Source organism: Malania oleifera, chromosome 4 (genome assembly GCF_029873635.1).
Source record: "Malania oleifera isolate guangnan ecotype guangnan chromosome 4, ASM2987363v1, whole genome shotgun sequence".
In the NCBI taxonomy this organism is placed as follows: Eukaryota; Viridiplantae; Streptophyta; class Magnoliopsida; order Santalales; family Ximeniaceae; genus Malania; species Malania oleifera.
The window spans coordinates 81,357,692-81,383,572 of NC_080420.1; the positions used below are offsets into that span (position 1 = coordinate 81,357,692).

The 25,881-nt window shown below is 36.8% G+C and overlaps 2 protein-coding genes across 3 annotated transcripts in view; one reads left to right on the top strand and one right to left on the bottom strand.

The window, feature by feature from the left end:
* LOC131154584 (uncharacterized) overlaps nucleotides 1-25,881 on the top strand; it is a 531,072-nt gene that overhangs the window by 274,197 nt on the left and 230,994 nt on the right. The gene's annotated exons all lie outside the window — the stretch shown is intronic.
* The window catches only part of LOC131154586 (uncharacterized), a 114,054-nt gene that overhangs the window by 42,824 nt on the left and 45,349 nt on the right, over nucleotides 1-25,881 (bottom strand). For both annotated transcript variants that reach the window (XM_058107461.1, XM_058107460.1), the window contains exons 8-14: nucleotides 8,166-8,257; nucleotides 7,875-7,973; nucleotides 7,685-7,762; nucleotides 6,738-6,822; nucleotides 6,436-6,494; nucleotides 6,253-6,322; nucleotides 5,997-6,088 (exon numbers count right to left, since the gene is read on the bottom strand). In XM_058107461.1, the coding sequence (XP_057963444.1) occupies nucleotides 5,997-6,088; nucleotides 6,253-6,322; nucleotides 6,436-6,494; nucleotides 6,738-6,822; nucleotides 7,685-7,762; nucleotides 7,875-7,973; nucleotides 8,166-8,257 (575 nt within the window). The remainder of the gene's footprint in view (nucleotides 1-5,996; nucleotides 6,089-6,252; nucleotides 6,323-6,435; nucleotides 6,495-6,737; nucleotides 6,823-7,684; nucleotides 7,763-7,874; nucleotides 7,974-8,165; nucleotides 8,258-25,881) is intronic.

Below are 25,881 nucleotides of genomic sequence, written 5' to 3' on the forward strand. Positions count from 1 at the left end.
AGCCAAAGGCATCTCCCACACCCAATGATCCTCCCAAAAGCGAATATGCTCCCCATTATCCACTGTATAATGCACTTTAGGAATGAAATAATCATAAATCTGAGATACAAACTTCCAAAGACTTGAATAAGTCATGTTAATTCCCACTTTAGCATCCAACCCATTTTGTAGCATTCCAAATTTATTATGAATATGCCAAAGAGAATTAGGTTCTAAAGGAAAGCGCCATAACCATTTCCCCACCAAAGATATTTTTGTGGACACCAAGTTATCAAGACCCAAGCCTCCTTCCCCTTCAGGCCCACAAATGGTCTTCCAACCTACAAGATGATCTCTACTACCCTCTCCCCCACTAGAACATAAGAAATCCCTCACTAATTTCTCAAGCCTCCTCCCCAATTTCACTTGGATTCTAACAAGAGAAAAGTAATACAAAGGGATAGAAGGTAGGCAAGCATGGATAAGGGTAATACGACCTGCTAAAGTGAAGCACACTCTGTTCCACCGATCTAGTCTCCTAGCCACTCTCTTACAAACAAGATCCCAGAAAGAGTCTACATTGGGATTATTGCCAAGGGGGGCACCTAAATAAGTAATAGGACAAGTCAAAATGGCACAACCAGCTAGCCTACCAAAAGAATCCGCATTAATACCCAAACTCACTATACCGCTCTTATAGAAATTAATTTTCAGCCCGAACACTATCTAAAACAACTATAAGTCAATAAATTAAAGAAGCAACTTATGTTATTTGATAGGAAGAGAATAGTACCATTGTATTGAAGATGATAAAAAAAAAAATTATGCAAATCTCATAACCTACCTTAATTCCCTCCACTGACCCTCTATCTACCCCTCTCTCAATCATCCAACTCAAGACAATATCCACAATAGTAAAGAGAAAGGGAGAAAGAGAATCTCCCTATCTTAGACTCCTAGACGCGCAAAAACAAGATTTGGCCTCACCGTTTACTAAGACAGAAAAGACCAAGAAGGTAGAAACCCTCAAATCCATTTCCTCCACCTTAGACGGAAACCTTTTCTAGTCATAGTCTTGTCCAAGATGCTCTAGCTCGCTCTATCATAAGCTTTCTCAAAATCCAATTTCAACACAAAACCCTTCTTATTTCTACAAATATAATCTTCAACCACCACATTAGCCATCCAGGCAAGATTAAGATCATTATGTTACCTATAAAAGCATTTTGGCTAAGAGAGATAATGTCCCCTAAAACAGCAGCCAAGCTCTTAGATAACACCTTAGTTAAAATCTTATAGACACTAGTTACCAAGCTAATAGGTCTAAAGTCCTTGACTTTAACTGCACCATCTTTTTTGGGGACCAAGGTGATAAAAGTGGAATTCAAACTCCCCCACACCACTCCATTGTGAAAGAATTCAAGAAAAATTTTGAGGTCTCCCTTCAAGATCTCCCAACTATCTTGAAAGAAAGCTATAGAAAAACCATCTAGCACACGAGCCTTTTCTCTATCCATCTCAAAATTCAAGCGAACTCAACCTTCATTTCACTAATGCCTAAGAAGAAAAGTCAACTAAAGTGTCAAATTGTTGGCCTATTCATTTAGTTTCTAGCCAGTATAAGATCATAGCTAACGTGTTTGGAATACGTTGAGTCCTATCCTTACTCCTTAGTAATGCTATTTCTCTTGCTCAATGCGTCCTTTACGGAGGGAGGCATACTATGGATGCTAAGTTGATTGCACATGGGGTGGTGGAGGATATTCATTTTAGGAAGATGAGCAGAATTGTATTTAAGATGATCGTGAGAAGGATTATGATATAGTTGGGAAATATTGGATAGGGTGCTTAGGAAGAAAGGCTATGGAGTTAAGTGGGGGAATTGGATTTGGGCGTCTTTCTAATGCTTACATTTCAGTAATTATTAATGGCCAGCCTAAATATTGGTTGGTTTACTTATCCTCGGAGAGTTAGGCAAGGGGATCCATTATTCCCCTTTCTAGTTGTCCTTGTGGTGTATCTGTTCAGAAAAATGGTAGATAGGGAGTTGTGAGGCGTATTAATGTAGGTAAGCAGGAGGTTGTAGTGTCTCATTTGCAGTTTGCAGATGACACCATTATTTTCTTAGAAGACCATGTTACCTCTCTGGTTAACATTCTCACTATTCTAAAAAATTTCTGATTATGTCTCCAGTCTTACAATTAACTTGGGGAGCAGTAGAGCTGAGACAATTAGCACTGGTCCTAAGAGAATTTTGGAGTTGAGCTCCCTAGCTGGGTGTAGTGTCTTAAAGTAGCCTTTGATCTATATAAGAGTTCCTTTTGAGTGGAAAAAAACAAAGAGTTCCTTTGGGTGGTAAGCCTTGTTCATTATCCGTCTAGAATTTGGTGGTGTCTAAGGCAGTGCAGAGGACAGATGGTTGGAAAGGAGTTTTGTTTCTTTAGATGGTAGAACTACTTTTACTCACACCATCCTTTCTACTAACCTGCTGTATTGTTAATCTCTCTTTAGGATTCCAAGAGGGGTAGTTCAAAAGCTAGAGGGGATTATAAGGGATTTTCTTTGGCCAGGTGTAAAGGACAGAAGAGATCATTTGGTCAGGTGGGAGGTGCTGTGGGTCAAAGGAAGAAGGTGGGTTGGGTCTTGGTAATTTGGTGTCCAAAAATATTTCCCTATTGGCTAAATGGTTGAGAAGGTTTCCCTTGGAGGCGAATTTTCCTTGGCACATAGTAATAAAAAGTGAATATGGCTATATCTCGTCTTCTATTTGCTGATGACGCTATTTTTTCGTTAAGGATTATAAGGACCTTTTTTTTTTATGTGCTTACCATTTTAGAGATTTTTGGGTGTGTGTATAAGTTAAAAGTTAAGTTAGGGAAGAGTTGGTTAGTTGGTATTAATTTGAGGGCGGATAGATCTTTGGAGTTAGCTTCTTTAGTGGGGTGTGCTACTTCAGATTGGCCCTTAATGTATTTATATATTCCTTTGGTTGGTAAACCTATGTTGGTGGGTTGCTACTTCTTTAGGGAAAATAATGAGAGGCTTCCTTCGACGTGGGATGGGGTTGAAGAAGGATCATTTGGTTAGATGGGAGGTGGTGGTGTGGGTCTAAAAATGAGATAGGGGTTGGTCTGGGGAATTTGATGTCTAAAAACACTGCCTCGTTGAGTATTATGAAGGTTTCCTATAGAGGAGAATTCTCTTTGGCATTAAGTATTAAAAGTAAATTTCTCTTACCAAATAATGGGTGGGTACTAACATGAGATTAGGATCTTCTTTTGAGAGTCCTCAGAGATGTATATGTCATTTTTTTCCTCAATTCATTTCTGATACCAAATTTTGGGTAGGCAATGGGCTTCACACTAGTTTTTGACAATACCCACGGTTGGGATATTCCATTCTTTTTGTGTCTTTCCCTCGTTTGTATCATCTTTATTTGTTACATAATGAGTTTGTTTCTTCTTTTTCAATTTCTAATAGGCAATTTTTTTTCTTGGGAAGTGGATAAGCTTGCATCTTTATTTAGGTTATTGGATGGTTACTATCCTTTAAATAAGGAGGATCTAAGGAAGTGGAAGTTGGAATCTATCAGAATACTACTTAACCTAAAAGCCTAAGGATTAGTTGGAACTACTTATAGAAAAGTACTTTTCCAGAAAAAGTACTTATATCAAAGTAGTCTGGAATTACATTTTTTTAGAAAATACTTATTTTCCTTAAAAAAAAAGTAGTTTGGAAAAGTATTTTTTGAAATAAGTACTTATTTAAGTGTGAACCAAACACTACTTAAAGTTGTTAGGTGGTGACCAATAATGTAATCAGGTCTTAACACTCCCTTCACGTGCAGCCTGGCAGCACATGTAGAGAGATACATGATAAACAACACCCATTATAGGGAATAAGATAATTTTTAACAATAAACACAGGCAAGAAGACTAGAACCCAGGATCTTCTCGCAAACAGGATTTGATACCATGTTAGGATGCCACTTTACCTAAAAGCTTAAGCTGTTAGGTTGAAGGCCAACAAAGTATATTAGGCCTTAACAAAGTCTTCAGGAGATTTTTCTTGTAAATCTTTCTTTGAGTTCTTAATTCCAGGAAAACTTGTATTTTTCTCTTTATTGTAGTATTAGGAAGGTCAAAGTTCCCTATAAAATTAAGGCTTTTATTTGATTGCTTGTTCTTAATAGAGTTAACACTAACAGCAGTTGCAAAGTACGAAGCCTTCTAAGGCTTTATCCCCGGAATGTGTGTTATTTGCTTGATATGTTTTTGCATTATTCATTTTCCTGGAGGATATGGAACAGACTCTTTGGCATATAGGGAATGTAGGGTTTGTCTGGGTCTGTGGAGGATTTGATGGTCATCTCTTTTTCAGGTTTTGGAAGGCATAAAGACATATCAACCTTATGGAGATGTGGTTTGTATGCTGTGTTGTGGGTGTTTGGTCGGAAAGGAACACTCATATTTCAAGGGAAAGAACACTTCCTGTTCTTTGGTTTGGGATAAGATTCAGCATTTGGCATAATTATGGGCTGTAACTGCTGGCTGTTTCAAGGGGTTGTCGTTGCAGGATTTTCAGCATGATTGCAGTGCTGTTTTGTATTAATTTTGTCTCTTCCAACTTTTGTTCTTTTGCTCCTTTCAGGAGGATTTGTCATTCTCCAGTCATTGTACTTCCTTTCTCTATTGATATATTCTTCTTTTTTATTTTAAAAAAAAAAATGTAAATACAAGTACAAGATCATGAGCGGCATGCTAATTTGGGTGTTAGAAGCTCTTCATCCTTGGGGGTTCATTTCCCAAGTTTATCCTTCTCTTATTCCACTTACAAAACTTTAATAGGCGAGAGGTAACAGTACTAGGTTTCTGGTATGATGTTTCGGTGGTTTTTTTTTCCCTTTGTTTGGTTTGTGTTTGCGTGTTTTGAGGGTTTTTTTTTGGGGGGGGGAGGGGGGTGGGGTGAGGCGATCTTTTCTTCCTTTCCTCAATTGTATGTCTTTCTTCCCATCAGGGGGGGCAGTACCTTCTTCCTTTGCTCGATTGCATCGTATTTCCTCCCATCATATTGATGTGATTTCTTTTTCTTTTTTCTTTATAGAAATTCCTTTTCTTGATACTTTCATTTTAGAAGGGTTTTGAATGATAGAGAGATGGAGGAGCTGTTTCTTTGCTCATTTAACTGGACGGTTGGCATATCACCAATAGGAGTGATGGTAGAGTTCAGTCTTTGGATTCTTCAGGGGATTATTCATGCAAATCTTTTTTCTCTCTACTGAGGAATTAGGGAGACTAAAGTTCCTCCTAAGATAAAGGTGTTTGTTTGGCTGGTGTCTGTCACGAGAGATGTGTCTCATACAAAGAAATAATTCAGAAGATGTGTCTCATTTGTTTATTCATTGTTATTTTGCATGGAAGTGGTGGAATACTCCTTTTGGGGGTGCTCAGTCAAATGTGAGTCTGTCCAAAATCGGTGGAAGATCTTTTGAATATTTCTTTTGCTGGTTTAGGAAAGGCAAGGATGTTAAAAGGCAGTGTGCTCTTTGTGCTGTGTTACAGGGAATTTGACTTTAAAGAAATGCAAGAATTGTTTCTAGTAAGAGATTATCAATGGGGTATTTTTGAGATAGGATTTGGTACTTGGCTTCTTTTTGGGCTTATAGCGCAGGCTGTTTGAAGGGTTGCTGTTTTCAAGATGTCATCCGACTAGGGTCGGTGCTCTATTAAGATGACGTAGTTTTATTTACTTTTTCCTCGAGTAAGGACTTCTTATCCTCATTTTCTGTATCTAATTCTTCTGCTTCTCGATAAAGTTCCTTTTTCTATAAAAAGAACATAGTAATAATCCCAAGACTATATGAAAGAGAGGATATAAAAAGTAAAATGCAAAAATAGATAAAATAAATTGTACAACATATTTTTTTTTGCAGAACAAATGGTAAAGGAACAAAACATGAAAAGAACAATAAGATGGTTGGAGAGATCATAAGATGACAAAGCCTAAAACAAGCATACAGGCAAGCGATATTATTCCAAGCTTCTCCATTTTCAGGATCAAGTTGAACAGCACGGGTAAATCCATCCAGTGCCTTTTCGACATCCCTAGCCTGTATTGTTTTTTTTTTTAAACAATAAGTTTAAACCAACAAAAGAAATACAAATGTTACAAAATATCTCGTAGCTTTCCATATTTGACATTAATTTTGAAGGTTTAAACACATATACCAAAACCTAAAATATAAAGAATCAATATATCTGAACATCACAACACCTTCAATGCAGCAGCACCAAGAGCAAACCAGCCATCTGGATATAATGAATTTAAGGCCATGGCAGACTCCCTGAAAATAATTAAGGAAATATCATTATACGCCTCATTCAGTTGGAAACTGATTGAGAACAACAAACACAGACAAAACAATGGGAACAAAAAAGCCTTTCAAGAGAGACAAACCATAGAATCTTAGACTTATCATAATCCCCCCTGTTGTATGCGCTACGTGCAAGAGATCGCTGCCAACAAAGAAAACTAAAAATATAAACATCAATATTAATTTACCATATAAATATATTAACAATAGAAAATACTTTTTTTATCAGTAAAGAAAAATTCATTAGAGGGCATCAAGGGGATGCCACCCAAGTACATACAACAAAAGGAAATCACCACACTGCAGGGTGTCCATAAAATCAAGAGTTGCAAGTCCAACAAAAGAAAATAATACCAGCTGATTGATTAAAAAGCAAATAAATAACCTTGGCTCGAGCATATCTATTGTTTGAAACTTCAAGAGCTTTTTCATGGTAAGCATCATTATTCGTTACATCACCCAGCAAAGACCTTCATATAAAACATATTTTTGAAGTCACTTACAGGGTGCAAAACAGAACTCAACTCAAATAATATTTCTATTCAACATGTAAAATAAAGTAGAAAGAAATTCCTATATGTTTCTGAATGCCAATTAGCCACAGAGACACATGATTGGATCTGTACCAATTGTGTTCTTGGGATGTTCTAGAGAATTTTGGCCTAGTGGGCTCGAATCAGGGCTCATTAAAAGGAAATCCTAATCTCTGAGAATCCCTTCAACCATCAGAACGCCTTCCCTGTCAATATCACTGCTTCAGTTTTTGGGAATTGTTTAGATGGCTTCTACTCAAAGGGAAATCTACAAACTCAAATGTGGGGGAGACTCTTGAAAATTCCACTTGTCAAAGTGACACTACATCAAGAAAAAAGAACTAAAGAGTAACTTATATACATGGATGGACCCATGCTTATTGTCTTAAGCTTTTTGGTCAAGTTGGTGCTCCCCCACAGAAAAAAACAAGCTGTCGTGCAAAAACTACCAACTCCTAACATCATCAACAACCTCATTTGCCACAAGGACAACATCTAAAATATGCCTCCCGCCAACAAAAGCATATTAAGAGCTATGATGAAAATCATCTATATATGAAATAACAAATTCAATTAGGACCAAGGTGTAATAAACAGTAAAATTTACAATCTCATCCATCGCTATATAAATACATTTACAGAAAAGATTACCATGAGAAAGCAAATATGATAAGAAAAACGTCAACTTTCATCGATTGATGTGTAAAATTTGATTGCGTTTAATTAGAAAAAAAAAAAAACTAAATTTGAATTTTGAATGTGGAAAAGGACAACAAACAAGCCCAGCAAACCCACATACCATAACCTTGCATCCCTGGGCATTTCAGCCAGCCGTTTCTTGATGAGTTCGACAGCAGCAGCTTTCTTCTCCAATAAACTATCGTTTTCAAATCATATTTCTCATAAGACCCCCCATAGACAATAAGGTTAATGCCCAAATAGACACAATAAATAAATAAATAAATGGTGTTAATGTTGATTGTCCATACCTGTAGCAAAATATTAGATTATCCCACAACTCTAAACCCTCAAAAATCTTAACTGCCTCCCCTATCAAGCCACAACTCACTAAGAGTTCACCATATTCTCTGCAAATGGAAAAAGAAAAGTATAAAATAATACAGATATCATCCCTACCAAAAAGAGGGGGGGAAAGGGTACAACCATAAGTAAGATATAGCACATGGAATAATAGAGAAGATAAGTACAATGCAGTGTAAATACAATTTAACTATCTAAGCTACAAATGATGTGAAAGATAGTGAAGGAAACAGTAATACTTCTGCAGTGCAGGAATGGTGGGGATGTAAACAGCAAAACAGAAATAAATTCTTTTGCCCACTCCAGGTGAAGATTCATACACATTGTGTACCTAAAGCAAATAAACATTTATGTGAGATACCAGAGAAATAATTATATAAAAAAATGGTAGTAATCAATCTTGTGAAGATTCAGAACCAAAAAAAAACAAAATATCAGATAAGAATCGTTGGCTGACATTTGAAAAACATACGGACATTAGGTGAAATATCTTGATATGTAGACAGTTACCTTCAGTGCCATATTTTGATGCAGGGATAAGTTTTTATGGCTTATGAACCTCTAACAATATTTAAAAAAAAAAAATAGATAAATTTACAGGTAGAACGACAAATGGAACAAAATCTTCTTGAAGAGAAAAATATTGATCTTTGAGGCAAAAAATTGAATTTTCTCAAAATCAAGTAAGAGTTGAATTGCAATTTTTTGGTTCAAAAAATTTCAGCCTTACAAACATGGGTAGCGTATCACCATGACATATTAGAGAATTGCATTAATTATAATAATAGATGTAATCATAAAAATCTGTCAATTAATAAACCTTCTCAGGTTATTACAAAATTCTTAGATTACTATGTTAATCCAATGCTTATGTCAAATCTCTCAATGAAACTCATGACTGCAAACGAGACAAAACCAAAATGTTCCTGGGGAAAAATGTATCACCAAGGTATCAATGATAAAATATGATCACATATGTTGAAGCTACACTTGCCAATACACATGCAATTTATGATATTTATTATATAACCAAAAAACAAAAAGTTAAAAGACAAAGATAATGAACCTCCCAGATATATTGAATTAGTTCATTGCTTCCTGGGCGTTACAAGCTCAAGTAACAAAAATAGCCTCTCCATATGCCAAGGTAAAGCAATGCACATCTGTCCACCATGATTTGGTTTATAATCTCAAAACAGTGTCCTGTTTTCATGACATCCTTAAAAGACAATGCATGGATATGTAGTTTTTCTAAATGAACTTTGTTATAGATTTGACATAACATCCTTTCTCAGGGCCTTATGCTTGTGCACATTGGGTGGGTAACCATTATGTAGATACTAGTATGGGTTTTATTCTTTGGGTAGAGTAAATGCCTTGGTGAAAAGGAGGGGTGTGACTCGTTGGTCATATTGATGTTTACTAGTGCTAGAGCAAGATTAGCATAAAAAGTTCTTTAAGGGGAGGGTGGGTGTTCATCAATCCTTTATAACTCATCAGTAATTATAAATTTGTTTAGCCTACTCACCTCCTAGCAATACATGTGTTGCTTATGGAGGTGTAATGAAATGAATTGTGTCGCTTTTTGGTTTACTAACAACACCAAGGCATCATCTTCAAAGGAAGGATCCACTTCAATCCAATGTAACAACAAGATGCATGTTCTTATGCAAGGCCCTCATCAAGTTGCAGATTGTCCTCAGTCATCTCCTGATGCCTTGCAAGCTTCCATTGCAAAGAGGTCACACAAGGAGAAGATGCGGATGAAGAGGAAACCCAAAGATGGGTGCAATGCAATTACTCAACACATGGATGAAGCATACAAAATAACCTAAGGTTGCCCAAGCTAAAGAGTTCATGTTTGTGGATCTACAAATAAATGGGAAAAACACATGTGCTGTTGTGGATACTGAAGCTACCCACAGCTTTGTCTCTTAAGGTGAAGCATCGAGAGCAGCTTGAAGTTGGATAACAAGACGCATGAAAGTAGTTAACTCCACAACCCAACCTCCATTCAGTATAGCAACGCAAATGACCGTGAAGTTGGTTAGTGGGAGAGTAATTCACTGTCATTGCAACTCAAAATGGAATTCTTACGGGAGACTAGGGCGGTTCCAATGTCGTTCACTGTTCATTTGCCTCATAGGTAACCACCCTTGCATGGTTGAAGTAGTGGTGAATAAAGAAGATGATGAGAAGTTATCCTCTAGCATGCAACAGAAGAAGGGATAGAGAAGGGTGAGCCTACAAATATTGCCTCATTGCTCGTGGATGAAGACATAGAACAACAGGTGATGCCTACAGCCATCCAAGATACATTAAAGGAGTATCGAGTTGTCATGTCGGACAAGCCGTCGAACAAATTCCCTCCGCAACAAGTTGTGGCACATGAGATTGAGTAGTTACTAGAAGCCCACTGCTAAAGGGCCATATACCAAATGGTGCCTCCAGAGTTAGTAGAATTATAAAATCAGCTTAATTATTTATTGGAAGCAGGTTACGACGGCCTTCTAAATTGCCATTTGAAGCTCTAGTGTCATTTCAAAAGAAATATGATGAGTACATGTGGCTATATGCAGGTTACTGCACACTCAAACAAAATAAATGCGCCAGCAAGTGTCCCATTCCAATAATTGATGATTTTTTTTATTAGGTAAGTCATGCCAAGGACTTGACCAAACTTGAATTAGAGTTGTGTAATCAGGTGAGGATAAGAGAAGGTGATGAGCAAAAAAATACTTGCATGACAGATGTGGAGATCATGAATTCTTGATGATTCTTTTCGGTTTAACAAATGCATTGACAACTTTCTGCATGACGAATCAAGTGTTTCATAACTATCTTGACAAGTACAACGCAGTATGTCTCAATGACTTCTACTCTGGAAGAACATAAAAAAACCGCTATGGAAGGTGTTCAGCAGGCTAAAGGAGAACAAAATATATGCGAAGGAGGAGAAATTCTCTTTTGCTTATAAGGAGTGTTAAATTCCATCGTCATGTGATTGAACAAGACCATATCTGGATATCGAGAAGGTAAGAGCTATTCACAATTGGAAAATCCCGAGGAAAATCAAGGAATTGCATTCCCATTTTGGACTCACTACCAACCACTAAAAATTCATTGAGGAGTACCCAAGGAGGACTGCCTTGTCAACCAAATTACTAAAGAAGGGCCACGGGTGGAACTAGATGCAAGAATGCTATGGGGCCTCCAACAACTTGAAGGAAGTCATGATGAGGGATCTGGTACTTGCTCTTTCGAATATCATGAAGCCCTTTGAGGTACAAACAAATGCATCAAAATATGCTCTTGGTGGAGTCCTACTATAAGAAGAGCATCTGCACGAGAGACGTAAGCTTAGTGAAGACAAACGGAGGTTTACAACTCAAAAGAAAGAAATGCTGGCAAGGATTCATTGTCTTCAAATGTGGCAACATCACGTGAGCACAGTTCATGGTGAAAACCAGTAACTTGTCTATTATCCACTACTTTACACAACCTAAGTTATCCCCTAAGGTGAAGTTTGACTTCTTCAACCTCAAATGAATCAAGTTGCAAATGCACTGAGCAAGAAGAACAACCTTGCAACATTACAATTTTTAACTCACTTGACAGTAAGTAACATTACCACAACCATGCAAGAACGCATTAAGGAGAACTTTGTCAAAGATCCGATCATCCAAAACCTCGTGAAGTTGTTGGAATACGGCAAAGTGTGCCAATTATAGTAAGAGGATGGCTCACTGTGGAAACATGATAACTGACTTTCTTCCTCGTACAAATAACCTAAGGAAGACGCTATTATGGAAGCGCTATGACACTATGTGGGCAGGCCACCAAGGATGGCACCAAACTTTGGCATTATTGAAGCAAAGGTACTACCCACACATGTGAGATGAGGTGGTTGAGTATAACTGAACCAGTCTCCCTTGCCAAAAAAGACTATAGGGCGAGCCATTTCAAATTCCAATGAGACCATGGAAGAGTTTCTCACTTGACTTCATAACCAACTTGCCTAGAGTTGGGGACATGGGGTCTATACTTGTGGTTATAGATTACTTTTCACAATACGGTACTTTTACCCCAACATAGAAGTACTGCTCAAAAGAAGAGATGACAAAATCGTTCTTCAAGCAATTCATGGAATATTGGGGGTGTTCGTAGGGCATCGTTCAATGACCAAGACACAAGATTCACAGGAAACTTCTGGTCAAAACATTCTAGAATCCTCCATTCACACCTTGACATCTTTCAAGCTATCACCCATAGAATAATCCAACCTAAGCTCAATCAACCATAGCTTGAACGAAGTTGGGGCAGAGAAAAATCAAAACAGAACAGGGGCATGCTAAACCAGGTGTTGACACCTGCCAGCAACTGGTAGCACTGTAGAGTCCATCTACAGCACAGCTACCAGCACTGGAGAAGCTACTATCCTAATCTGTTTCCTGCATTAAAAATACCGGCAACAACAAAATACACTTGTTACCAATTGCTGTAAACCCTAGTTCAAGAGGAAGAGGAAGGAGGAGAGAGATAATTTTGCCAAAAATCAAGCAACATCAGGGAAAAAAAACGAAAAAAATATATTTATAGAAAATTCAGAAGAACTTCAAAATAAATTGGAGAAGCTGATAATAAAGGTATCTATTCATAATTTTCATTTATTCATCTAGGGGTTTTAGGAATTCAGGGATAAAAAGGGCAGAAACATGCATGGAATTGAATTATAACAAGGATTTTAAGCTTTTTATTTCTAATTACTAGATATGGTTGCACATGCGCTCACTTCAAAATAAATTGGAGAAGCTGATAATCAAGGTATCTGTTCATAATTTTCATTTATTCATCTAAGGGTTTTAGGCATTCAAGGGGAAAAAAAGGGCAGAAACTTGCAAGGAATTGAATTCTAAAAAGGATTTTAAGTTTGTTAGTTCTGATTACTAGATATGGTTTCATATATGTTCTCCTGAGGTTTCATAGCTGCATATTTTTGTCTTATTTGGGAATCTATACATAATGGATATGGATCTTATAAGAATGATAGTTTTTTTCTTGCTAATGCATAACTTTTTTGTGCATATATTGAATGAATTGTAATTATGCGAAATAGATGGCACTATGTGTGTTGTTGTGGCTGTGACATTGTGAAATTTGAGCAAGTAGGAATTATGTCTCCCTTGGGCAAAAGGCCCTAAAGCTCCGGAGGGAATTTCCCCATTAAGTGAGGACTGGCCAAGCTAGAAACCGGCAATTATTTGAGATAGCATAACTATGTTGAAATGATATTGATATGAATGCTATTTGAATGTCTTGTTATGGTAACTCTAGATAAGGAGATTGCTTAGAATAAGGAATGTGTTTGGTAGGATCATTCAAACATATAAAGAAATCACACTTTACATTAGTGAAATCCTTATATGAATAAAGGGGAATTAAAAATGTCTACTGACATCATGGTTGCACACCCTATTTCTATAAAAAATTCAGGTCCGAACTGAAGGGGAACCCTATTTGTGAAGTCTTGCAAGAGATTGGCACTTTTAACATTTCTACATGTTGGAAGAAGATACTAGGCATGTTTTTTGTTTTCTATATGTACTTAGTTTAGGAAGTACGGACAATGTTTTATATAAAATGACATTCAATGCAAACATTGTATATAAAATACGGCTCAAGGGTAAAAACCTGTTATTGGCAGTAAATCCTTCTTGGTTAAATTATGAAATATATACGTACGTATCTTGTGTTTTAACAAATACTCTTTCTTAACTCATTTATTGCGAGTGGTCAAATAATGATTTTTTGCAAAACTATTTCTTCCCTAGGCCTGGTACCTCCATCAGAATTTGGATGCCATGATGGGCAATCACATACCAGAAATAAGGACGTGACAGTGATGGCCATACAGAGATTCAATGAGCTAAAAGAGGAGTACTTGTTCATTTCCCCACCACCAACTAGGTGCAACTACCCAGCGTGGATCAGTACTGTCTCAATGCTCAAAAGATCTCAACAACCAACAAAATCATTTTGATCTTGCTACAGGCTAGAAGCCTCTATTACCTTACACAGTGACTAAGTCGTACAAAGAATAGAGTCCAAGAGTATACATCTTCACCAAAAAATGGGGACAAAATGCAGTGATTGCCCAAGCCTACTCGAAAAAATCTTTTTAGTGGATTAAGAAGTAGGCAGCTCAAGAAGATCAATGCACTTCAACATGGGAGGCTTGGTGCTTGTTAAGCTCCATCCAAAATGGATCAAGTTTCTATAGGGTCAATATAGGAGATCACTATAAAATATGAAGAACCAATCCCAATCTTGAAAGGAAGGCCTCTTACAAGGTTGATCCTCACGCTTGGATGAAGATGTGCCATGTGTTTCACACTAGTTATCTCAAACCATTCATCACCAATGCTAAAGATCCAACTTGAACTCAATCAACCAAAGCAACTGATGATAAGTTGAAGAGATCCTTGCAAATAAAGATTCCACATCATTGAGATGATGGCGTTACATGATCTTGGTGAAGTGAAAAGGCCTCAAAGATGAAGAAATCAGCAGGATGTCAGCACAAAGCAAGCATCTGTTCATTGATAAAGTTGAACACTACGTAGCGGCCCAAGTCAATGAGGACATTGACTGCATAAGTAGGGGAGAATGTCACAAGCCAAGCTTGTTCAGGGTCTTAAGCTTGCTTGTAACTGTTTGTATTTTGCTCAAATCATCATGTAAATATTAGTGTAAGTTTTGTCCCTTGGATAAAGTAATGCCTTTGTGAAAAAGTTGAGTATGACTCCTAACTCATATTGATGTTTCCTACGGCTAGAGTAAGATTGGCATAGGAAGCTCTTCAACGGGGAAGTGGGTGTTTATCAACTTTGTATGACTCACTAACAATTGTAAACAAGTTTACCTACTTGCCTCCCTCACCATATACACGCTGCCTACAGACATGTAATGAAATGAATTCTGTTGCTTTACGGTTACCACTTGACTCGTGTTTTTTTCATGCTTGAAACTGCTTTCATGCAATTTCTATTTGGTACTTGTGAACTTGTTCATCTAGTGAATCCCTGGTTTATTAGTAAAGCTTGTGTGCTACGACTAGAACTGCACAGTTCTAAACACAAAGTGAAGTGTTCCGCACGTGACACATATTGATGCAGCCCTCGGCCATTAAAGCTGCTTTCCTGCAGCTGAACACAGAATTCCAAGTTCCAGCAGCAATCCAAACAGACAAATAGCCAATGAATGCTATGCAATTGAATAGGAAATAAAATATATGAGTCTATAGGGTTTCTGCCCACAAGAAAACTCACATCTGAAATTCTGTTACAAAATTCTGAGGAGAAACTGAAAGTACAACCAATAGAAGATTGTTTTATACTGAAAACCCTAAAATATCAGCCCCTTAATATCCTATGAGAATTTGTAACATCGGCCCTCTACTTATTTATGAATAATTATTAAAAAAAAATAACCCCAAACAGAAGACTCCAAAGACATAATAGCCCTCAAAAAAATTAACAGCCAGAGTAGCGTGAACAGTGCTTCTACAGTGATGTGAGCAATGATTGGGCAGCAAATCTGGCCAATATGGCCATCCTTTTGGATTTTGACGCTCTTGCATCAATCCCCCCCAGACTGGAAAGAGACTAACTATTCAGAAAAAGTCTTTGTAAATTCAGCGTGCATCTCCAGATCAATCTTCTTCAACTATTCTTCTGCAATGCAAGTACTTTCACAGACTAGCCTGCTCAACCAGTGCACTAGAATGCACTTATCTTGATACCCCTTCCAGACTCCATTTTCCCGATGTTGAACACATCCTCAATCACATTTGCACACTCTAGGATGCTGTTCAATTTGTAACTCATCTGAAAACTTTTCCTTGTCATATCCATCAAATGAATTTGAATTTGAAATGTTGAACATGAGACAAATCTCTTAGCCAAATTAAGCAAGCATTTTGATGCAGGGGCAGCATCAAGGTTCTGCAGCCATGGGAGAATTTAGAAGAAACAGACGATAGGAAAGAAAGGGAAGGGAGGTGAGAGGAGATACCAGGGGGGGGGAACTCGCGTTCAATTCCAATTCAAATTCATCAACAACTGCAACAACCAGGCTTTCACACACTATTTATAAGGAAGCCTCTTTACATGAAATTACACATAAACCCCTAAAACTACATTACATTACAAACATACCCCTATGTTGTGATATGGATCGTATAATGAAGATGCACAGCAAAATAAACAACAAGAAATAAATAGCACACACAACCAGAACAAGATCAACACAAAGATTTACGTGGTTCGGCAAAGCCTACATCCACGGAAGCAATGGCACACAAATTTCACTAAGGAAATCATATTATACACAATACACTTCAATAATGATCACTCTAACTCTCAAAAATATGCCCAAATGACATATATAGAGTTTCCTCGGAGGTTTCTCCCTATTTGCCCAACCACCCAACGTTCAAAAATTCAAAAATTCAAAATTTCTGAAAACTGCCGCAGCCCAAGCGCCTCTCGTCGACGAACACAGAGCCTTGTCGACGAGACCAAGAAGACCCTTCGTCGACTAATACAAGGCTCTCGTCGACGATGCCAAAAGTCTGAAAATTTCCTGCTCTCGGTAATTGTTCATCAACGAGCTTCAGAACCTTCGTCGATGAACCTCTGCTGTTCCCTCGTCAACGAGCATAGGTTCCTCGTCGACGAGTCCTGCTGTGCTGCCCCCTTATGTTTTTTTTTTTTTTTTTCTCCTTCCTTCTTTGCTTATCAAAAGAGAAGTATAAAAGCCATAAATAACACTCTACTTTACACAAATATTACAAACCACCCCTAAATACACATAATCTTATTCTAATTAACACTAAACATATAGTAAACTACTAATTAAACCCAACAATTATCAATCCAATTCTTCTTAAGTAGTCTCCAACATGGATCTTCCCAAGGTCTTGCTTCTTGTCCTACATCAACTCTCCCCTAGTTAGAAAAATTTGGCCTTGAATTTTGAAATGTTGGAGGATCAAAAGGGAAAAGCAAACTTGAACTTTCAAAATCTAGCGCTTGAATGAGACAAGAAACCACATTCCATTGGCAGCCCCATAGACTTGACTTGAGAATTAGCATCAATGAACTCATCGAGGATGACAAATTCTACAATAGGAATGTTTAAAAGACTTTGGATGTCTTCCAACACTTCCATTGCCTTGTTTGTAGTGTCTTCAATTTGAGTAACTTTGACATGATCACTAACCTCAGATTCTTTGTCCAAGTTGGTTGGTAGAGTAGCTTCAAAATGATTTTCTTCCCATTGTAGTGAAAGACGTGTTCCCATAGCTCCATTTATAGAAAGCACATTCCTTGGACATCTTCCATCAATGATGATTTTGAAAACCTTTTCTCCACATTTGAGAAAGGTGTTTAAAATCTTGAAATTGCGCCCAAAGTTTGGCAAATGACATTCCTTTTTCCTATAATTTGCCACCAAGTTGCCAAATTCATGCATATAAATGCTACAGACACATCCCACATATAACAACCCTTTAACACAATTTCCCACAAGCCTTACTCCCAATTTCTCAAAAGCTATTTTAATCCACCTTGATATTTGTTGACTTTTTGAGTCTGATCTTTGTTTTAATGCTAACAAAGCACCAGTGTCTTATGTGTGTATTTAGTGCTTGAACAGGTAACATTTCAGAACACATACATAAAGAGACTGAAAATGGAAGCCAGAAGAAACTCGAAGAACATGTACATCATCTGGCGCATTCCAAGGAAGTCACAAGAGCAAAGAAGATTGAAGATATTTAAATTTCATTTGTATTGCGTTTAGTTTTTTTATTTGGTGTGTAATAATGCATCGCATGCATGGTATGAATGAAAGGTCAGTAATGACCGTAGATGGACCGTAGGGAACCAAAGCCTAGGTCATAGACTGACCTTAGGTCCCCAAGCACCTCATAACAAATCCCCTATAACTCAAAAGTCATAATTATGTGAACAGGGGTGACTTCAAATAAAAATCAGGACTTAAAATGACCATTGAAAGGGCCTCGGTAGACAAAACCAATCTAGTTATACTATGCTGGTTGACCGAAAGACTGTTAGCTGAGAAGATTAAGCCTCGGTCGACCGAACTTGTGCAGTATAAATGATACGGTCGATTGAACCATACGGAAGTCAACATTTTGACTTCGTACAGTCAACCGTCCAGTTTTGAACACAGTGTCCTCGGTCGAGTCGACCGAACTGCCACGTGCCTGACACACCGTATACTCAATCGACCAAATCTTTAGTTCTATCTAGCCACGGTCGACCGAATCGTATGAGTAGCCGACTGACCTCTTTGTTGGTCAACCGAAACTCGAACGGTTCAAAATCGCCTTAATACGGTCGACCATATCTCCTATTCAAAATGGCCACGGTCGATCGAACATAGCGATATGGTTGACCGAATCTTGAATATGGTTGACCGAACCTCCCGGGTTAGTCAATTTTTTACCGCAGGTAAATGAGATTAATTCTAATTAAAAATCATTAATCTTTCTCTAAAATGACCTTAGTGTCCCCAACGGTCATGTTTGCACCCAAGTCTATATACACCCCCTCATAACTCAAAATTAGCAAGATGATTAGTTAGAAAATCCTCTGAAATTTCTATATCATATTTTCATCTTCCTAAGCTAGTTTTTCATCCTCTCTTTGTTATTTATTCGAAAAATCATTTTCAAGAGAGTATTCTTTATCTTCGGCATTTTATTTTTTACAAATCATATTGCTTATCGTCTCATATCTCATTCTTTTTAAAGTCATTATCTTGAGAATAAATCCTAAGTTTTCTCCATATATTTTCATAGATAAACATTTTTGGAGAAAAACTATTTCTTACTTGTGCTAGCAAAAATATTTTTGAGCCATAAACCCTAAATTGTCCAGCACTTTATTTAGAAAAATATTTTTGGAGGGATTTCTTAATTGGGTTAAAATCTTTGACCACTTATCATGAACATCTTTATACAAAGGTTATTTTATGAGAAAATCATCATACTCACATTGAACTTATTTTCATATCATACGTGAGTGCATATTGAGCTTATTGGTGTACACATCAGCTTGTTTTAGAAGCAATTTATTTGTACACAAATATTTTATTGGTTGTATTCCCGACATGTGGTCGGAAGAGGGAGACTTGCCCTATGAAAAGTCCTGGACTAGTTCAAACCCGATTAGGAGAACTAGGTGCACCATGCTGTAAGGTATTGTATTAGGTGTCGTTCCACCCGTCAAGCGAGCCATAGTGGAATCCTCTTGTGAACTTGAGGCGGGGACGTAGGCAGTTTTGGCCGAACCCCGATAACATATCTGGTGTAGCTTTTATTTTTCCGCAATTTCTTTTTTGCACCTGCATGTTATTATTTATTGCTCTGATAGTTTTACTAATATGCATTGAATGATTATTAATACTAAGATTGGTTTATAAGGTTAAATATTTGCTCAGTAGTTCATCTGTGTTATTGGGGAATGCTTAGACGACCCTAGGTTGTGTTATCCTGTTGTTGGTTAGTTGACCTAGGAAGGAAATTTTTTAAAATACCCAATTCACCCCCCCCCCCCCTCTTGGGAATACACCAATTCCAACAATATTGAATGTCCTGCTGAAATGAAACAAATTCACAAAGAAAACTCACAAATTACAGCAAAAAAACACCTGATTTTTTATGTTGGCAGCAATAATTTCACGGTTTTGTGCCAAATTATCACCCTTTCCTGCAATATGTTGTGTGCACAAGCAAAATATCTCCTTGCAGATCAAAATATTGTGGAGAAAACCCAAAAAATCGTGGCTGGAGCAAATTCTCGGGAAATTGGGACCAGGAAAAGACTCGGACAGAATCCAACTCACAGGTCACCAGAGCATGGGGCACATGAGCCACCGGCGATGAGTTTTGGGGTGAAGGGAGACAAGGGGATGGGGAGTATAGTGGTGTTGGTGGTGTGATGAGAAAATCATAGGAGATAAGGGTTTTCGAAGTGCCAACGGCTGGAGATGTTTTGGCCAGCGCGCGGAGTGTCCTCCAATGATCGGATGACGATGAAAATTTGAGGGTGAGCATTTCAGGGAGTTCTGTTTTCAATGGGATGGGTGGTGTTGCAGGATGGGGTCTGGAAGGTGGTTTTTTGAAAAAATAGGACACAACTGGAATTTCTGAAAAAGTTCAGAAACTGCAGAACCGCTTTTCAGTTTTTCTTTTTTTTTTTTTTTATAAACTGATTTCAGAACAGAAAACCAGAAGTTTGAATCACAGAGATAGGAGGGAGGAATAAGCATGGAATGAAAAGAGACCAAAGAAGAAGATAGAAGAAGGAAGAAGGAGATAAGAGGAAGAAGAGCAGAGAATCAGAATAGACAAGAGAGTTCAGGTCAGAAAACAAAGAAAGAGAACTGAGAAAACTAAGGAAATTATCAGGAGAGAAATAGAAGAAAAGGAAAAGATGAGAAGGAGAAGAGAAACAAAGACGAAGAAAGACGGTGAAATGCTGCTGGGAAGCAGGGAACTAAGGACAGGGCAAGAGATCAGAACAGAGAAAAGAAAGAAGAAGAGAGAAAGAAGAAGAAGGGTTAAGGAGAATGGGTGGACTGAAATGGAAGAATAGAGATCGATATTGGGCTCTGATAACAAATGATGCAGGGGCAGCATCAAAGTTCTGCAGCCATGGGAGAATTTAGAAGAAGTAAAAGAGAGGAAGGAAAGAGAAGAGAGAAGAGAGAAGAGAGGAGGTACCCCAGGGGAGGGGGGGATGAGGTGGGGAGGTGGGGACGGGAACTCACGTTCAATTCCAATTCAAATTCATCAACAACTGCATACAGCATGGCTTTCACACACTATTTATAATAGACTCTTTACAAGAAATTACACATAAAAGACTAAAACTACATTACATTATAAACATACCCCTACTTTACACATAATCCTATTCTAATTATACTAAACATATTGCAAACTACTAATTAAACCCAACAATTATCAATCCAAATCTTCTTAAGTGGTCTCAAACATGGATCTTCCCAAGGTCTTGCTTCTTGTCCTACATCACATTTGATATTATCTTATTGAGCACCTTACAAGATACAAACTTCTTCGATTTTAGCTTGTGGTGACTACCCTTAGGAAGTATATCTTGCCTCGAGTGCAATAAGATACCTCCCTCTCCAAATTCTTTAGCTCGCTAGTGTTGTGTGGCTAGAATACTTGAGTCCTGCCCTTATTTCATGAACTTGGCGAATGTTCTCCAACAGCTTCTTGTGGGTTCAAGGGCAATGAAAGTAAATAGATGTTGCTAATCACTGGTTAAATCAACGTGACCAAGCTTTTTCTTGACTACAAGGAGCGATGTCATAAATTCAACATCAAAATAAAATCAATCTAAAGTAAGGGGCTTTTTATAACAAAGGAATCCAACGTAAATTAGTTGGCTACCTTTGGGACGTGCAGCGCAGCAACCCTGCACCACATGTGTCCACTTAAATACACAAGTTTGATCCCTTGAGGAATCAAATTAGGACCTGCAAGTTGACAGCTCACCCTCCAGAGCTTGCCTTTACTAATGGGAAACAAAAAACCAATTTAGTATCCCAAGTAAACAAAACTATTACTTACATAAACAATAATAACTTAGAGTCAACAAGATACTATAACATTAACAATGACCGAAATAAGAAAACAAAACATAATAAAACTGTAAAATAATAATTTTGTTTTCTGGCGAGCTGCATCATTCTCCTCTGCTTCGGGAAAAAAAATACATATCCTCAAATTTTGACAATTAAGTATTATGATTTAAAATTTCTCTACTTCATCACTCTTCATGTGATATCACCCATTGACTTTAATTTCCACAAAATTGTCAAATCTTTTGTTGAAATTCCCACTTTCCATCACCCTTGAAATTGAAATGGCAATCATTTTCAATTTTATGAAATTTCAATTGAAATTTCCACAAATCATCCAAAATTTATTGAAATCTCAAAATTTGTCAAAATCTTAACTATAAATTTCAATTCAAATATGAACTATGGCTTTTAGACTATTGAAATTACATGAAAAACTAAGGGTTTGGTTGGTATCATTTTTGTTTTATGTTTTCGTTTTTGTAGAGTAAAGAAACAGATTACGACTTGTTTCTGATGTTGGTTTTCAGCACTTAGCCAAAAAAAAAAGATGAAAATAAAGTTCTTCAATTGTTATTTGATTCAAGGACAAAAGTGAGCATTTGTTTAATCAATTTTTTAATTCGTTTTAGTTTTAAAAAATATGAACCAAACAAGATAACGGTTTTAAATTTTCAGTTTCTGTTTTTGATTTTTAGTTTTCATATCTGGGCTTCGTTTTCATAGGGCCTGTTTGGTATCGTTGTTGTTTTCTGATTTCTGCTTCAATTTCTCCATAGTGAAAAAAAAATGTAAACGCATTTATTTGTGCTGTCAGTTTTCTGTTTTTGTTGCCAATTTTCAGTTTGCTAAAAAACTGAAAATCAGATTTTATGATTTTTAGTTATTTTAGCAACCTGCTGCTAGAAATTTTAATATACAAAAATAGTTTTTTTGAATCAAATTATTCATTTGATAAACTTTTAAATTAAACTTAAATTTAAATGATCATATGAATTTTAAATATAATTAAAATAAAAATATACATAAATTTCAAAAAATAAAAATAAATCCAATTACAAAATACTTTTACTATTTTTCAATTGTCATGTCCAACAAAATTTTTATTGTAAAGTAAAATTTGAAGTAGAACAATTAAGTAAAATAATTATAATAAATTTATTCTTATTATAGTAATTTTTTATGTGTATTATTTGTAATTTTATTATTTTAATCATATTTTTATAATATTTTGATTTAAAGATGAAAATGAGCATTTTTTAAATTAATTTTTTAATTTGTATTAATTTTATAAATGTTAACCAAATAAGTCGCCAGTTTCTAATTTTTAGTTTCTGTTTCAAATCTTTGGTTTTCGTTTCTCTAATTTTTGACAGTGATACCAAACGGCCCTATAATTTTTGACAATGACAACAAATAGTCCTTCAAATTAGATATTAGCTACAACTTTTTATTTGACCTTTACCATCTAAATTATCTGTATTTGTACAGTAAAAAGTTGTTAACTGATTGATGAATTTCATTTAATAGAAAACAAATATATTAAAAAAGAAGAATGTATGAAGAGGATAAGAAATCTTCAAAAAAAAAAAAAAGCGTAAAAGAAACGAAGATAGGAGGATATTTGGGTGGGAGAGTCAATTGGCGCAGTTGGTTATCTATTGTTCATAATGCACTAATTACAGCTCTTTTTCTTTTTTTTTTTGTGGGGGGGAGGTCCATGGGCCTATGTCTTTTCCTGGTCAGGATTCTTTTATGCCTACTATGAGAGGAGATGCTCAGCTCTGGATTGGGACTCTTCAAGGTCTTTCTCTTCTAAATATTTCTTCAATTATCTCTTCAAACTTTCAACTCCCAGCCCTTTCCTTTGAACAAAGCTGTTCGGCAAGCAAAGGTTCCTTTTAAGATTCATGCTTTCATCACGACTTTATTTCTCCATAGGATTAACATAAATGATTTGCTACAGATAACGAGCTTATAAAGCCCTCAGCCTAGTTGCTTTTTTAATGTTGTGCCCCAAGTCAAATGAGACTACTATTCACCTCTTTCTCCATTGCTGGGCAGAAAAATACCCACGGAATGCAGGGTTTTGTGAGGCATAGATGACCTCACAAAATGTGTGCGAGTATTCAGTTGGGGGTGAAATTTAGGGGTTTTGGGCAAGTAGAAGAGGGAGGTCTTTATTGACTTGCACCTTGTGTTCCAATATGCTCAGACTCATTGGCTCGAAAGGAACAAAAGAATTTTCAAGGATTAGAAAACTTCTCTGAAGTTGCTTTGGGAGAAAGTTACTATTCTTGCTTTTGGATTTTTCTTTTGGGATTTTTTGGGGGTTATCATCATCTGATATTCAAAGGGATTGGATGACAGCATTGTTGTGATTATAATTATTTTTTTAGAGGAGAAAATTATACAACAGAAAAAGAAAAAAGGGAAAAAAAGAAGAGAATAAGAAGTCCTCCTTTTACAACAAGAGAAACCAGCCACAAGATCACAGGAAAAACAGAAAACAACCCAATGGAGCCGAGCCAACCATCTTCCAAAGAAACAAGATGAAAGAAACCACAAGCCAACACCCGCAGCGATGCAAGCCGTAGCCACACATTTGAAAATTCTAGCATTTCTCCTGAATCAAACACAAACTTCCTTATCCTTTCCCTTGCCAAATCCCCTAAACATATTAGTACAAAAAGCCTTCAATATGGAGGGGCAAACCCAGTTTTCATCGAAGATACCAATTAGCAAAAGCCTCCACACTCCTCAAACAAATGACAAAAACATCAAACAACAGGGTCTTAATCAGTCTTCTCTTCTCAAGAAAATCATTGTTGATTTTCTCAAGTATTGCGGTCCAAATAAAAGTTTTATTTTTTAGGGGGCTTTAGAATCAAATAATATAAGGCAAAAGGATTCACATTAGGCTCACAAGTCAGATAGTAAAAAAAGGATTTACAAGAGAACTCCCCCACAAGGATCTAAGCCCCAGACCCTTCTATCACTCACCAAATGAACATCAAAAGAGCCAAGCAAGCAGGTCAAAAAAGCCAACTCACTAATATCTCCCTCATTAAGATTTCTCCCAAAATGGAAGTCCCGGAAATGCTCATCCCCTTGCAGAAGAAGAAAAGCATAAATCAGGTTATCATGAAGATTTGACAACTGAAAGAGACAGAGGATAGGCAAAAGCCAAAGGCATCTCCTCCACCTAAAAATCCTCCCAAAAACAAATTCTATCCCCATTACCCGCTATATATTGGACTTTAGGAAGAAAATGACAATAAATCCAAGAAAAAAACTTCCAATGACTTGAATAGTAATATTAACTCTCACTTTAGTATCCCACCCATTTTGTAATCGACCAAATTATTGTGAATTACTTATGCTAAATCGAATTAGGTTCTAAAGGAAGATGCCATAACCATTTCCCCACCAAAGAAATGCTTTTGCACACCAAGTTAACTAGATCCAAGCCTCCCGCCCTTTTAGATCTACACATAATCTCCCAACCACCAATACTGCGAAGCACCAATACCACACGAGACATGGATACAACATGATACTGAAACAGCGATCAAAAAAATGAAGACACAACACAGCAAGGATACATTAATTAATTTACACAATATATATTATATATAAACATATATATAGCCATAGGCATCTATTTCCTTTTAGATGACAAATATTGCAGTAATTTTAATTTAAAAGGAAATAGAAGCATCACTTGTGCAAAATTATCAATTGCACATTGTACAAGCTACACTTTCACAGTCATCAACTACATTCATTTATAGAATATTGCCAAACAACAAAGAAAACAACTCAAGGGCATGGCTGATGGTCCGCAATGGGCATGGTTCATCAGGAAATCTAAATTTATATTATAAAAAGAAAAAACAAATTAACAGAGAATAGCAAACTAGGAATGTCTTTAGAGAGAGAGAGAGAGGAATCTTGGGAGTTGGGAGGTTCAATGGTGCTCTACAAGGTTAGCACAATGGCATTAGGGCTTTAAAATCCAACCACTTCAATGTCAAAGAATCCCTGGCTCTCAATCTCTCGGTTTCTACTCCTTTTTTTCCTTTTTTAAGGTTTTGCTAACAAAATTAAAGGGGCAACAAAACACAATGTTCCCATTGCAAGAATTGTCCTCATTGTGTCATAATGTGTCTCAACTATGTCCAAAAATAATTAATTATTTAATTAATTTCCGAAATGTCAAATACGTGTTAAGGAGTGTCAAGTAGGTGTCAG